This window comes from Pangasianodon hypophthalmus, chromosome 14, assembly GCF_027358585.1.
Source record: "Pangasianodon hypophthalmus isolate fPanHyp1 chromosome 14, fPanHyp1.pri, whole genome shotgun sequence".
Taxonomy (NCBI): Eukaryota; Metazoa; Chordata; class Actinopteri; order Siluriformes; family Pangasiidae; genus Pangasianodon; species Pangasianodon hypophthalmus.
Window position 1 is genome coordinate 21,589,110 of NC_069723.1, and position 15,522 is coordinate 21,604,631.

A 15,522-nucleotide genomic window follows, 5' to 3' on the forward strand; every position below is an offset into this window, starting at 1 on the left:
TTAGCTGGAACATCAGACAGGTGAAAGATTGCCCAGTCTCAAGTTTAGGTTGCCTGGAAACCTAAAAAGTTAACGTAATTTAATCCCAAATTATGATGAGCTAGTTATCATCTAAGGAAAATCAGTGAATACTCAAATTCCTGGTTCCCGGTTTCTGTATTTTGCTTGCTATTCCACATCCCTGATTATGAAAACTATGTTTCCTGTACAAGTTAATTTAATATAAAAAAGTAAAAACATTTCCTACTGAAGACCAGAATGCATGATTGGTTGATGTGTATAGTGCAGCATACATCAAAACATATGAAGCAACTAGAACTTGTTACATTTAAACATACATATTAAATAAAAAATTCTTTCTCTGGTCGGTGCACAGGTATGAAAGCCCTGAAGCACAAGTTGTGAAAAAAAAGCTGATGTGCTATTTTGATATAATCTGTCGCTATTTCAATCCAACTTGTTATTTCAAGATATTATGTCATTAATCTGACTTCTTGTCTTATGATTATGACATAAAATGTGTTATTGTCTTGTTACTTTTACATATTGTCTTATTATTTCAACTTAAAACGTAACACCTGACAATCTATGAATAAGACTTATTGAATATTTGCCAGATATTATTGAATATATTATATAATGAGTTGTTAAGAAAGGAATAACACACATGGTTATACGAAAACAATTAAAGCCAGTGTAGTTTGATGCAGCGTGATGCAAAGAGGATTATTTCCATATAACAGCATGGACTGGTGTGTGTTATTCCACTTGTACCACAGCGGTTTGCCAATGATTACAATGTTTAATTTATTAATGCATGACACATCATCCATTTATATGGTTTATAGTTAGATTTAGTGTTGTGGAACATCTGAGAGACAAGTTCATTTCTGCTATCACTTACGTTATAGAAACAATAAACAGTTTTTCTCTCATCATTCTCTCATTATTCTCTCTCTCGCTCTCTCTCTCTCGCTCGCTCTCTCTCTTTCTTTCTGGGAAACATTTTGCAAAGCACTGTGACTGTCTCCATCCATAAAAGTTACTAAATGACTCTTAACAAAAAACTCATCAAATCAACGATTAAACATTTTACTTTGTTAAATAACAACAATGGTTTTAAACCTGTTTGTTATTACTCATAGATTATATGGAGGGTCCGCCTTACAAGTCCCTGTGTATGAGCTGTTACTATAGAAACGATAATGTATTAGAACCAGCGCATTAATATAATCCTATCATTCATGGTACAGCTGGAACTACTGTGCTGTTATACAAAAATAATGCATACCTTCTGACCAATCAGATCCAAGCATTCAGCCACACTGTGGTATAAGTCAAAATAATGAGATATTAAATTGATCTAATGACATACAGTAGCACTTAAACTTTTTTTTTCCTCTCCACAACTTTTTCACAACTTGTTGTTCAGGGATTCTGTAGAGAAAATAGTCAAAAGCCAACTGTGTAACTAATTAGACCTATTAATCCTACTTGTCCACAAGGTAATCTGCTTGTCCCAGATTTGTCCCCCTCCCTGATAAACTCCTGATAACCTGTGTTTCTGATTCGTGATCCAGGTTTCTGTTACGGCTCGAGAAGACGTCCCGCCGTTTGGCCCACCTCTACCAAATCCTGCCGTTTTTAAAAAGGTGATCGAGCAATAAATGCTGTGCCTTTGCATGCTTCTGGAGGGTGAGAATGATACTCATGCTGTTTTTTTTTCCTCACTTCACAGGGTCCTGAGTTCCGTGAATTTCTGCTCACAAAACTGATCAACGCCGAGAACGCTTGCTACAAGTCTGACAAGTTTGCCAAGCTGGAGGTGAGCGAGAACAACACTGCATGTTTTTAAGCAACTGCAGTAAAAACCAAGCAGATGCTTTCATTATATTAATAGTAAGATGTGATTTCTTTTTCTGTGGGGTCATTAGATGTTAGCAGGTGTTAGCTGCTGAATCTGCTGACGCTGGGCTTTTTATTATAAACTGTACACAGATTCTATGTCAATATGAAATTAGTTGCAGAAATGGATTCAATACAAACGATGGTGAATTAAAAATTGAGCTCAAGGGGAACAAAATCAAGGAAAATAATCAAAGATGGAGTTGATTCGAGAATTCAGCAACACTGTGGTATAAAGACAGTTATTTTTGTAATACGTTTGCATTAACATTTTGGTCAGGGAAAATGTTGACTGGCTGATAAATTAAAAAAAAAAAAAAAAACTAGCCAGAGTAGCAGGTCGTTCATTAGGTATGCCATTAATTATAATAATTATAAGACTACCCTGATGAGTATGTGTGTATTTGTGTGTGTTTCAGGGAAGGACGCGAGCAGCGCTCCTGGATAATCTGCATGATGAGCTGCACAGACAGACCCAGGCCACGATGGGAGTGGGTCCGGTCACAGGGGAGGACAAACTGGAGAACGGAGGCCATGGAGGTCTGCTGGAGTCCTTTAAGGTGAGCCAGACTTAATACACTAGAACAAGCATCTAATGTATAGAAATGTTTTCAGTAGAGAGACCTAGAGAATGCTGAAATTATGTTAAAGGTGTAGTGTGTAATGTGTGTAACTCTCATGTCACGCAAAACAAAACACCTCATTTGTTTGTGGACTTATAATAATTTTATTCATTGAAGGCTATGAATTATATTTTTCTGGTCCAGAAATAAGCTCCACCCCTAGCCAGATTATTTCCCTGGACTTTTCACTTTAAAATGAGGGGTTGTACAGAGTCAGTTGAGAAGGAAAGTGGAAGGCTTGTCATGCTCTACAGCTCACAATAGATGACTCTAAAAATTACAAACTGATTCTTTAACTATATATTTTGAGGCCTGAGGGATATTGTGAGCTTATTGGCTAACAATAAGCAAGTTATACCAAATTCCCCTCCACCTTTCGTAGAACCAGAGGGAAAAATGGCAGTTTTGGGAGTTTTTTGGGAGTTTTGTCATTTTACAAATCATATTAGTTAGCATACTGAAGAATATCCAGTGCATTCATTAAATCCCATAATGCACTGCAGGCAAAATTGTAGTTTCTCAGGGACTGGGAGTAGTACTATTTCATAATAATAGATAACTGCTAGCCAGTTCTTCTCACAATTTCCTCTAATCCTTTTTTGCCACTTGAGGTGGAAGTTGGTATATATGTATATATATATATATATATATATATATATATATATATATATATATATATATTTGGAAAGATTTAGAGTTTTTTTTAATGTATGTTATAATGAAAATTGAATTCAAAACCATACTACTTGAACTGAATTGTTTAATTCAGTATCTCAACAGAAAAGGTCTGCACTGAGACAGAATTGTAGATTTTAGTGTGGATGTCGGTGCAAACCTTTTCTGTTGAGATGTGTAAACCGAACAAAACAACATAATTCATGTGTAATCTGGCAACCATAACAACCATAAAGTGTAAAATTGTGCACAAAGCAATGCAAATTCTGGAACTCAAAAGGAAATCTCTGCAGAGCAACACTGTGTGACTTTGTGTACGTGTGTATGTGTGTGTGGCTGTTTGCAGGCAGTGTGCAGGTGTGTGTCGGGTATTGCACAATCCCACACTGCTCACGCCGTGTTGATTTGCGTAGCAGCCGTCACTGTCTTCTACCACATCCAGCTGACACAGATGCCTGCTGCTTGACCCTACATCACTACATACACATCACAAAACATGCCGTTTTATTGCTGCTGTTGTTTGTGAGCTTGGCTTTGTGCATACTCATGCTTATGTTTGACTGTTGCAAAAGATAATTGGACCAAACACAAGTGTATCATGAAGTGTTAAGGAAGTAATGCAGATATAATTGTGAAGTGAGAATGTGGTCACTAAAAAACACAGAGTGAGGTGGAAATAAAGTCATTTGATAACCAGAGGACATTGTGTTGTTTCTGTTCCACTTTACGTCCTGATCATGCATCATGCGGTGCTTGTCAATGTGTATGGCTCCATCTGATGGCTGTATTTGGTAGTGACATGACCTTGGCATTTCTGTGCATCAAGAGTCACTTTGTTAATGCTACAGAGGTCTTGCTATTTTTAAAACACACAAGAGTCCTGTAATGTGTTCTGTTAAGAGTTACAAAAAAAAAAAAAAAGAAAGAAATGGGCAGCTAGTATTCTTTCTTACTGAATGGGAAGGTGTGTGTGTGTGTGTGTGCCCCCATAAAAGTGTGTATTAGACAATAGCCTGATTCCTGGTCACTTTAATATATTACAAGCAACTTTGACTTATGTATGTGTCTTATCTCAGAAGTCTGAATTTGACTTTTGTTGAAATTTTGACCTTTTCATTAGAATAGTGGCTTACTATCTCAGAATTTAGACTTATTATCACAAAATGCTGACTTACCACTTCAAAATTGTGACTTATCTCAAAATTTAGACTAATCTTAAAATTCTGACTTATTTCAAAATTTTGAAAATATTACTTTTCAATTTTTATTTTTTATTTTAAAATAGTGAATTCTGATTTATAATCTCAAGATTATGAATTATTTTCTAAAAAATCTGACTTATCTCAAAATTATGACTTCTGATCACAAAATACTGACTTGTCTCAAGCTTCTGACCTATTAACTCAAAATTATGACTTTATTGTATTATTGGATTATCTCAAGATTTTGATTTACCGTCTAACAATTCTGACTTATGATGCCAAAACTTAGAATTATGTTGAAATCCTGACTTTTTATGTGAAAATGTTTAGTTATTATCTGAGAATTCTGAGATTTATTATTTCAAAGTTGTGATCCTGGTCACTACTTCTATTAGTTTAGGGAGTTAATGCACTCACTCCAGTTCACCATCAAGACTCTGATTCTGATTCTTAAACTTCTAATTCTCTCTTCAGGAGGAGAGACACAACTGATTTCTGATGTATTTTTTATTAGAAATACTGCCATGTCCTAAAACCATCCATATTTTATGTTATTTTCTCTCTCTCCCCATTCTTCTCTGTCTCATCTCTCAGAGGGCCATGCGGGTGAGGAGTCACTCCATGGAGACGATGGTGGGTTCTCACAAACACAAAGCTGCAGGAGGAGGTGTACCATCCAGTATGAGTGGAGGAGGGCTACCACAGAGCAGTGCTGAGTGCACAAAGAGTACCTTTACGGTGAGAGAGAATACTCTTCAATTAGTACCTCACTGCAGTGAATAAATATTTAAAATGATAAATATAAAAGTAAAAGTGTCATAAAGTGTCAGAACAATGCTGCATTTTTATATTAATGTCATCTACAAGAATCACTAGTTGATGTGCAGGTTTTAGCCATCATAATTTTAAATGTGAATCAGAGATCTTTTTGCCTGCTCCTCTGTGATGGTTTGGATGTTAATTTTCAGAAAATTGTTATATATTTCATATAGTAGATATATATTTCTACTCTTGTTATTGAAAACTTCATAGTTGATCTGTAGGGCTTGTCAGCAGTTTAGCATCCCTTTGCATGATGGGCATAGCTATATTATTAGTTGGTGTGGTTACCAGTGTCATATGAAGAAGGTAAAGCTTGGTAAATCACACTGTGATAGGCTAACTTGAATAATACCGGAACACCCACTAGGGAAATTTGAAAATTAATTTCGTCATTGTCCAATGGCAATGAACGAATTTAGCTAGCTAACATGGAACTTTGCCCCATCCTAGTTTGCCACCCCAATAAAGTCACTGGGTCTAAGCTGGGCACCCCATTGTACTCAAGATCTGGGTTTGCACCCCTTTTGCAAACGAAGCCCTGCATTATTGGATGAAATTAAGCAGTACCTTCTTTCCGTTCTGCACTATTACCTTGTCTTAGAACTAGTATCTGACCTGTGTGTGATTGTGTGTGTAGCCTCCAGTTCTGTCAGCCAAGTCTCCTATGAAGAGTCCAGTAAAACGACGCTCAGGCCTGTTTCCCAGGCTACACTCGAGCACAGAGAGCCCTACTGAGAGACATCCACCCCGCAGGTTACAAACACACACTCACTCGCATACATGATATTTCTGAGGATTATTATGACTCAAAGAAATGCTGTAGCAAAGCAACCTTATATTAATTCAATATAGCAAAAAGCAGCAAAAAAGCCATCATAAGCTGCTTTTGCATGTCCAGCAGTATCAAAGTGCTCATTTTACAACAAATAAGCTCTTCTGAAATATGTATGATTTGCTAATCCACTTTGTAAATTATGCTTTTTTTTCACAGTGATCACAAAACAGTAGATGTATTTCCACACTCACAGGAAGTAAAGTCGGAGACTTCATCTAATCCAAGCTCACCCGAGATCTGCCCAAACAAGGAAAGGTCTGCAGTGTTGCAGTTACTTGGTCATTTGGTTTTACTGTATGACCTAACAGGTGTATGAATGTTTTCACTTCCTCTAAACAATGACTAATTCTCTGCTATTTATGCTTGTTCCTCCTCCTCCTCTCTGGCTGTGCTGTGTTGTGCAGGCCATTTGTGAAGCTGAAGGAGTGCAGCAGCCGAAGCAACATCTCCCGCTCGTCCTCTAGCACCAGCAGCTTTAGCAGCACAGCTGGAGAGGGAGATGGCCTGGAGGAGCTTGATATGGTCAGACATTAAACACATTTACACAATGATATATAGAACACAGCACAGCAGTAAGCAGCACTGTTACAAGAAAACACATCACAGTTACAAAACAACACTGCACACTTACAAAAGAACACAGTACCACAGTACAAAATACAGCAGTTACAAATCAACACTGCACAGTTACTAAACAGTACAACACAGTTACAAAACATGGCACAATTACAAAACACAGCATAATTACCAAACAACACAACATAATTACAAAAAACCCAGTGTAGTTACAAAACAACACAGTGCCATTATAAAACAACACAGCAGTTACAAAACACAGCATATTTACAAAACATCATAGCACTTGCAAAGCAACACAGCACAGTTACAAAATATCACAGCAGTTACAAAACAACACAGCACCATTACAAAACAAAACAGCAGTTACAAAACAAAGCATAGTTACAAAACATCACAGCAGTTGCAAAGCAACACAGCAGTTACAAAACAACACAACACAGTTACAAAAAACACAGCATAGTTACATAACATCACAGCAGTTGCCAAGCATAGCACAGATACAAAGCAACACAGCACAACATGTTATTAAATGATGTGGTATAGCACAGTATCACAAAAGGCACAGAGCTGTTACAGCAGTATTTTTACAGCTCAGGTAGGTGGCAAAACATCTCAGTACATTTACAAAACAACATGGTACAGCTAAAAATAAAGCTATACAGTTATAAAAACAGCACAGCCCAGTTACAAAACAACAAAGAACAGCTGCCAAAATCAGCACAAATACAAAACACAGCACATTTACAAAACAGTACCATTATAAAACAACACAGCACAGTTACCAAACACAGCATAATTACCAAACAACATAGCATAAGTATAAAAACAACACAGCAGTTACCAAACACAGCACAGTTACAAAACACAGCAGCTGCCAAACACAGCCCAGTTACAAAACAACACAGCACAATTACCGAACACAGCAAAATTACAGAACACAGCACAGCTACAAAATAAAACTGCACAGTTATATAACAGCACAGTTACCAAACACAGCACAATTACAGAATACAGCACAGCTACAAAATAAAACTGCACAGTTTTAAACCAACACAGCACAGTAACCAAACACAGCACGATTACAGTACACATCACAGCTAAAAAAAATAAAACTGCAAAGAAAACAACACAGCACCATTAAAAAACAAAATAGCAGTTACAAAACACAGCATATTTACAAAACATCACAGCAGTTTCAAAGCAACACAGCAGTTACAGAACAACACAGCACAGCATGTTAGGAAGTGACACACAGTAGAGTATAGCATAGTACCACAAAAAAGGCAGAGAAATTTTACAGCAGAGTACAGTTACTGAAAAAGTTGCACAACATTATTACAACACAGGAAGGTGGCCAAACAACTCAGTACAGTTACAGCTACAATCTACAAAATAAAACTGCATAGTTATAAAAAAAAACACAGCACAGTTACCAAACACAGCACAGTTACAAAAGACAGCACAATTACAGAACACAGCACAGCTACAAAATAAACCTGCACAGTTTTAAAACAACACAGCACAGTTACAGAACACATCACAGCTAAAAAATAAAACTGCGCAGACATAAAACAACACAGCACAGTTAACAAACAATGCACAGTTAACAAACACAGAAAAGTTACTTAAAAGCATAGCAATCTGCACACTTATAAAACAACACAGCACAGTTACCAAACACAGTACAGTGTCAAAATACAGCAGTTACCAAACACAGCCCAGTTATAAACAACACATCACAATTACCAAACACAAAACAATTACAGAATACAACACAGCTACAAAAGAAAACTGCAGTTATATAGCAACACAGCACAGTTACCAAACACAGCACAATTACAGAACACAGCACAGCTATAAAATAAAACTGCACAATTTTAAAACAACACAACACAGTTACCAAACAATGCACAGTTATCAAACATAGAAATGTTACTAAACAACACAACCCAGTTACCAAACACAGTACAGTTACAAAGCAACACAGCCCAGTTACCAACCAAAGCATTTACACAACACAGCACAGCTACCAGACACAGCACAATTACAGAGGCACATGTTATAAAATGACATGGTACAGCACAGCTACAAAATTAATTTGCACAGTTATAAAACAACACAGCACAGTTACAAAACAACTAGCATAGCATGCTATGAAATTACATGGTACAGTACAGCTACAAAATATAACTGCAGTTGTACAACTACACAAGATAATTACCAAAAACACACCACAGTTACAAAACAACTTAGCATAGTCACCAAACAGTACTACAAAACAATACACTGAAGGACAGCAGAGCACAGTTGTTACAGCACAGGAAGCTGGCAAAACAACTCAGTTCAGTTACAAAACAACACAGCACATTAAAAATACAACACAACACAGCTACAAAACATCACAGCACAGTTACCAAACAAGGTACAATTACACAACGCAGCATATCTAGAAAATAAAACTGCATTGTTATAACGCATCACAGCACAATTGCACAACACAGCTAAAAAAAAACTGCACAGTTATTCAACTACACAGCACAGTTACAATGCAAGACACGGTTACAAAACAAGAGAGCATTTACAAAAGAGCACAGCACAGTTACAAAACAAAACAGCTACAAAGTAAAACTGCACAATTATAAAACTACATAGCACGGTTACAAAACAAGACAGCAGTTACAAAGCACAGTTACAAACAACATAGCACAGTCACCAAAGAGTACTACAAAACAGTATAATGCAGCACAACACAGTTATAAAAACATAGCTTAGCACAGCACCATTATAAAGCAGAAAGTCATAACAGTTTTACCATAGCATGTTACAGCAAAGCACAATAAAAAATTACATAATATAGCAAAGAATAGTTAGATCAGCAGCACAAAAAATAGTGTAGTACTATGAAACAAGCACTGAACAGATTAAGAACAGACCACATTAGTACATGCAATACACAGCACAGTCAAGATTCAAAACACTTTCTGAGAAGAAAGTCTATTTCAGACTATAGACTAGCAGTCTAATTAGATCCTCTGAGCCCACAGGCTGTATTAGTGCTCTAGCGGTTACATCAGAGGGTGGTGTAGTAAATGAGAATGGCAGCTACAGGGTACTGGTGTGTGTTGCTTTTCCCCAGAGCAGTCACCCAAATTCGGCCACGTTCACTGCATTCAGCCCGAACCTCAGTGTAGAGAACCAGAACTGTAGAACACCACTCATTATGTGCCACAGTCTTACTGGCAATGAAAGTGAAGATAAAGTATATAATCACATATTTCCCCTCACACAGGCATGGACTTGCATGTCACGCCATGCAGCACACAAACACAGACACACACACAAACACAGACACGCACACACTCAAAGCTGTTGATTGCGTTAAAATCTAGTTCTCCTTTTCTTTCTCAGACGGGAAAAGTAAAATTTCACCTAAGTCAAACCTGAAGTTTCGTTTTTGACAAGCTGAACCACATGACTACAGTGAGTAAAGCGGCCGGTGAGGGCTCATTGAACTCTTTTGGTAACTTTGATTGGGGAAATGTCTGAGCTGCATTCTGTATCCTCTCTGTTTCAGGGGCATTGAGAGAGACAGGAGCGACTACAGAGAATGAGCAGGTAATTCTTTACAGCCATACATTCAGGCTGTGTCTAAACTAATATGGATTTGACAAACACTGTTTACATGGCAGTTCGTTTTTCGTCCATATTGGTAATTTTACACCAGCCTCAGTCCTTAGTTTGCAGTTTATCAGGTCACTTTCTAGGTATAATTACTCAGACTCCTCTACATGGAAAATCTATCCATGGAAAAAGACTGCTGTGCTGAGAACGCTCCACCACCTAAATTATATCTCCTTATGTATCCCTCTAGCTTTGATTGCACATTGTTTGTTCGTTTGATTTTGACCCATTTGAAGCACATTATATATATTTATTTTTAAAAAATTCCCTTGTATCAGTCAGTTACAGTTACATCTACAATGTGACCTGTATCATAGATGTACGTGCATCTTAAAATGCTCAAACGTAGATATATCTAATAAACTGGCAACTCAGGATGTAGTTTTGTTTTTTTTTGTTCATCATCGTCATTGTTGTCATGGAGTTTTATTATCTTTTCATTTCTAGGCAGTGTAGCTTAACTGGAGCCAAGAGACTTTCTGTCAAAGCGAGAAGGGACCATCTGCTGTAAGCAACGCAACCACCTTCATAACTGCTCTCCAACACACACCTTTATAAACTGCACACAAACACACACACACGCAGAGTGGGCAATGCCAAGATGCCAAAGCAAGTCTTAACGGAAGAGAAGGCCACAAACAAGACTGGTTCAAGCCTACGAAAGGTTCACTTTGTGGTCAAAGCTGCTTCTCATCACACAGGTAGCAGATAATGTGCAAAACAATTTGCATAATAATAAATCGGTGCCACCATTTTTTTTTGATACATCAAAATTTGAGAAGAGGCATGTGATATGTGTTGTGTTCCTTGTGGTGACAGTGGCTTCATTCTTTTTTTAGTTTTAACTATGTTAATTGTGATGGCTTATATGTAATACAAAATGATGAAACACAATGATACACAACAATAGCAAAGTTACGGCTGAGTCTATTGCAAGCCATAATGCAAATACAGTTGTTTTTTGTTTTTTTTTTAGCAACGTCTGTGGTGTATATACACTACTGGCCAAATATGAGAGTCTCTATGTGTAGTGGCCTGGGAAAACCTTTTCCATGATGAAATTTTGACATTTTACTATACAATTCTGAAAACTTTCCTGAACTGAAATATCTTTCAAATCGCAAGTAAGTTTCTAGCATTTTAAAATGTAGTTACCACCAAAATTAAAACATTTGAAAGATTCTGGCATCACGGACATTTTAATAGCCGCTTACCTCTTTTTGATATGGGACGTAGCTATTCAAAAATCTGATCAAAGTGTGACATTTCCTTGGCTAGCAAGGTTTTAGATGTCATTAGACAGGTTGACTGTTTTAACCAATCATGATCTTTGCAGGAAGAAAGCCTAAATTTAAAAGAAATTAAAAACATTTTAAAGTTGTTTTTGGTGAAATATATGTATAGTTTCTTGAAGTAGTGGTGCTCAAGTATACTATTGGCAGAACATGCACAAGACATGACAGCTATAAAACATAGATTTTTTATAATAATATTTTTTTTTTGGGATGTTTTCCAAACGTGCGATGAACTCTCCCCAGCCACCACATATGCTTTTTTTTTTTTAAATGTGCTACTTTAGTGATTTTCAACTTCAACGTCTTGTAGTTTTTGCATTAGTAACTTTCCAGTTTCTGTTTGTGACCAAGCCAACTGTATGAGTCAATGACTAATACTCCATAATAGTTATATGTACACGAGACACTGCAAAACATTATTTAAACATTCAGAACTTTTGTTCGTATGTTTATACAGATTTCAATTACTCCTGAATATCAGCCATATTACTGATACTGACCTATCCATTGCAAACTTAATGTGACAATATTCATAAAATATTATCCTTGGATCATTTTTTATTTAGCAAAATAAGAATAGCCAAAACACTAGGGCACTAGGGTTTTGTTTTGTTTTTTTAAGCGTAATTTTCTGGTATATCACTAATGGATTGATAAATATGGTTGGACGTAAGACTGTTTTCTCCCAGTTGCTATGTTCAGAAATGAAGGCAGCCTCACTGATTTGAGCAGTTGTAGGGGTTGTAGCATTCAAAATCTGCCAGTGCAATAACATGTCCAAACGATATTTCCTCAAAACTTAAGCTAAATGTCCTGTCTCATTTCCTACAGCCCATCTTTGTGGATGTGTGCTATTAATTTTTTACCTCAGTTCAATATAATTAGCTTCCTTCACCCAACTACAACCTAAATACAACTGATTGAGTTGTTTGTTAGAGATAAAAGAATTTGGTTATTAAATGTGAATTATTTAGTTGATGTGTCATTATACACAGAACATCATATACTCAAAGGTCTAGCAAAACTATTTAAATAGCAGATCACCAATCACCAATCGGTTAATTCTGCAGCTCTAATGGCATAAATATTTTTTTTAAATAAACAACCACAAGTGTGAAAGAAGAAAATGCATTTCTTGTAAATTTCCACCCAGGTGGTTATTCTTCTAGCACTAAAATATCAATATGAAATCTATAAGTTAAATTTAAATCGAAATCATTCTGAAAATAAACACATGATTTTTAAAGGAAATCCTATTTGGTTAGCCAGCTAATCGTAGATAAGTTAGCTACCTGGTAATATTGGTTAGCTAGATAATAACAGCTATGCTAGCTTATGTTAGCTAGCTAATCAACATCCTTACTGAAAAATCCAGCTGGTCTGAACAAACTGGATTTTTCAGCAGGGATTAACCACTGACAGAGATATTTTTAAGGGAGATTAGATTATTAGATTAGATAAATTAGATAATTGGCAAGGAATTAGCTACACTAATCAGAGGTTAATGGTGGTTAACTGTAGCTAAATTATCTAGCAGTTAATGTTAGTTAGCTAGCTAATATTAGGTAACAATAGCTTAATCATGGTAATGTTAGCTGGCTAACTAAGAATAGCTGCACCAGAGGTTAATGTTAATTCACAGTAGCTAAATTAGCTAATATTTAGTACAATGCTTATGCTAGCTAGCTAACCAACATTAAGGGCTAACAGAGATTTTTTAAGCTAATAAAACGTGCTAATACAATTTTAATATTGCAGCAGAACGTCTAAGCGCACCTCTTCATGCTAATTCTAAGAAACAATTACCTAACTGGCAATTATTTAGCTAGCTAAGAACTGCTACATTCGTTGGAGGTTAATGTTGGTTATCTAACAATAACTAAATTAGCTAATATTTAATGTTAGTATGCCATGCTAGCTAGCTAAGCATCATTAACCTCTAACAGAGAGTGTGTCTGAGTGAGGGAGTGTGTGTTTTCCAGAGCTCAAGCCTGAGATCCCTCTCTGAAAATACCAAGAAAATATCCCACCACTTATTATGCCTTATTTCTATCTCTAGACTCTCATAAAGACAAAAATCTTTTATTTTATTCAGTTATATCCCCTTGACTTGAATTGTACATATGCCAAAAATATAGTTCCAGCACTCCGTTACTTTGTTCAAATGTTAAAAAAATAATTGTGACTTGTGAATGTGTGATTTGATTTTCATTTCTATAAAGAGCAAGCAAAAAAAGCACTTTCTGACGTGTGAGAAACTGAAACGTTTTCAGGTGATAGGCTGTGAGTGAAAAAAACGTTGTACAGTGTACAGTTCTGTGCTATCCACTGACACGCTTTACCTGTAGTGAGAGCTTAAAGCACGTGGCGTATACCCGTCTGGAGCGGAGTGTGTTCTGGAGCATTTCAGCAGAGAGTGTGTGTGGAGTAGCGCTGCTACTGCTCAGGAGTTTTAGTTTGATACTGACATAATTTATTGCTTTTAAACCTTGTTTCAATGTCTGTAAAATAGAATTGCAGAGTAAACTGAAACGTAAAGAACTGCAGATAATTTAAAGATTATTCCTGTATATGTATATTTGGTTATGTACTGTGCCATTGAGAATTTATTATGAAATAAAATGTTGTATTTTGTGTCAAATGTGTTGTCCCTTCAATCATAAAGATAAAATTCATGTGCATTTGCAAATCCTGTGTAATAAATAGTAAAGGTCTTACACTAGCTACAGCTACAGTGTGTTGCATAAGTAATCATCGCTAGACACGCCCGCATCTAGTCACCAACGGTCGCTGTCGCTCATGTTGCCGGAAGTTGCCGGCTCTCATAGAAAATGAATTGTCTCTGGTCGCTTTGTTGCTGCATGTGTGAACGTACCTTAAGAAAGCCTTCCCCACGTTGAAGCATGGTGGTGGTAGCATCATGATAGTTACCTTTGGCCTCTTGTTTGCTTCTCTGACTGATATTATGGGCTATTTTGCTTAGATTCAAAATGTGGAAAGTTTTGAGGGAAGGGGGTGTGAATAGATATGCAACACTCTGTACATGAAGTAAAATGACTAATGGTAGTGATTAATGGTACTGTTAAAAAAATGCTATGGAAAAATATCACAGTGTTTTGACCTTTTTTTATTTTTATATTGCATTGCCTTTTTTTATACACATTTTCACATTTTACAGTCAGCTTATAATTTTTGCTTATTTATAATACAGATGTGATCCTATGTTTTCCACTGGTTTGTAAGAAATAATATACTTCCTTAGATTTACTTCCTTTAAAGTAAACTCTGTCAGGAGGCAGTGTGTTTAAATGAATGGATCAGCCAAAAGTAAAATTTATATTTTCCAATTGTACCATGAGATGTAGTCAGTAATTCAATGTTTGGTGTCTGATGTTTGCATCTTCAGAGGCTAACGTAGCTACAATGTAAGATGTAAGTGTACAGCTAGCATTTTCAGCATGGTGCAAACCATATCTGTCAGAACACATTTGGCTCAGTAACACCATTTGAACATAAGCAGCTCTATAAAATAAGACTAGCTCTGTGGAAAAAAACAAATATATAAGTAAAAAACCACATTAGCATCTGAATCACAAACCTAAAATCCCTAGCTTATAAACTCAAGATGTGAATGTTTAACATCCCGCTGTCCATTTTTATAAATGTGTATCATACAGTGATGGAAAGCAGGTTATTCTGATTGAGATACTCAACTCCACCTTAGTTGAGGCAATTTGCATAATGCTAAACTGGTAGCCATAAGCTTCTATTACTTGCTAGCTACATTAGCCTCATAGCTCAAGTACAAAACTACAAAAGCAAACAATACAGCAAAACATGCATAAATGTTTTGGCTGATCAACTGCATTTATGGGGAAATTGTACATTTAATTTTTAGCTAAGGT

At 36.4% G+C, this 15,522-nt stretch overlaps 1 protein-coding gene across 10 annotated transcripts in view; it reads left to right on the top strand.

Moving 5' to 3' along the window:
* The window catches only part of rap1gap2a (RAP1 GTPase activating protein 2a), a 116,345-nt gene extending 102,087 nt beyond the window's left edge, over positions 1–14,258 (top strand). For 8 of the 10 annotated variants that reach the window (XM_026934707.3, XM_026934705.3, XM_053239591.1 and 5 more), the window contains 10 exons: positions 1,581–1,652; positions 1,739–1,825; positions 2,325–2,465; positions 5,000–5,143; positions 5,865–5,980; positions 6,219–6,317; positions 6,467–6,584; positions 10,050–10,121; positions 10,216–10,256; positions 10,770–14,258. In XM_026934707.3, coding sequence (XP_026790508.1) covers positions 1,581–1,652; positions 1,739–1,825; positions 2,325–2,465; positions 5,000–5,143; positions 5,865–5,980; positions 6,219–6,317; positions 6,467–6,584; positions 10,050–10,085 — 813 coding nt within the window. In that variant the 3' untranslated portion in view covers positions 10,086–10,121; positions 10,216–10,256; positions 10,770–14,258. Of the gene's footprint in view, positions 1–1,580; positions 1,653–1,738; positions 1,826–2,324; positions 2,466–3,549; positions 3,900–4,999; positions 5,144–5,864; positions 5,981–6,218; positions 6,318–6,466; positions 6,585–10,049; positions 10,122–10,215; positions 10,257–10,769 lie in introns of those variants that run through there. The other 2 variants (XM_034310547.2, XM_026934712.3) reach the window with 1 other exon arrangement.
* The last annotated feature ends 1,264 nt before the right edge of the window (positions 14,259–15,522 follow it).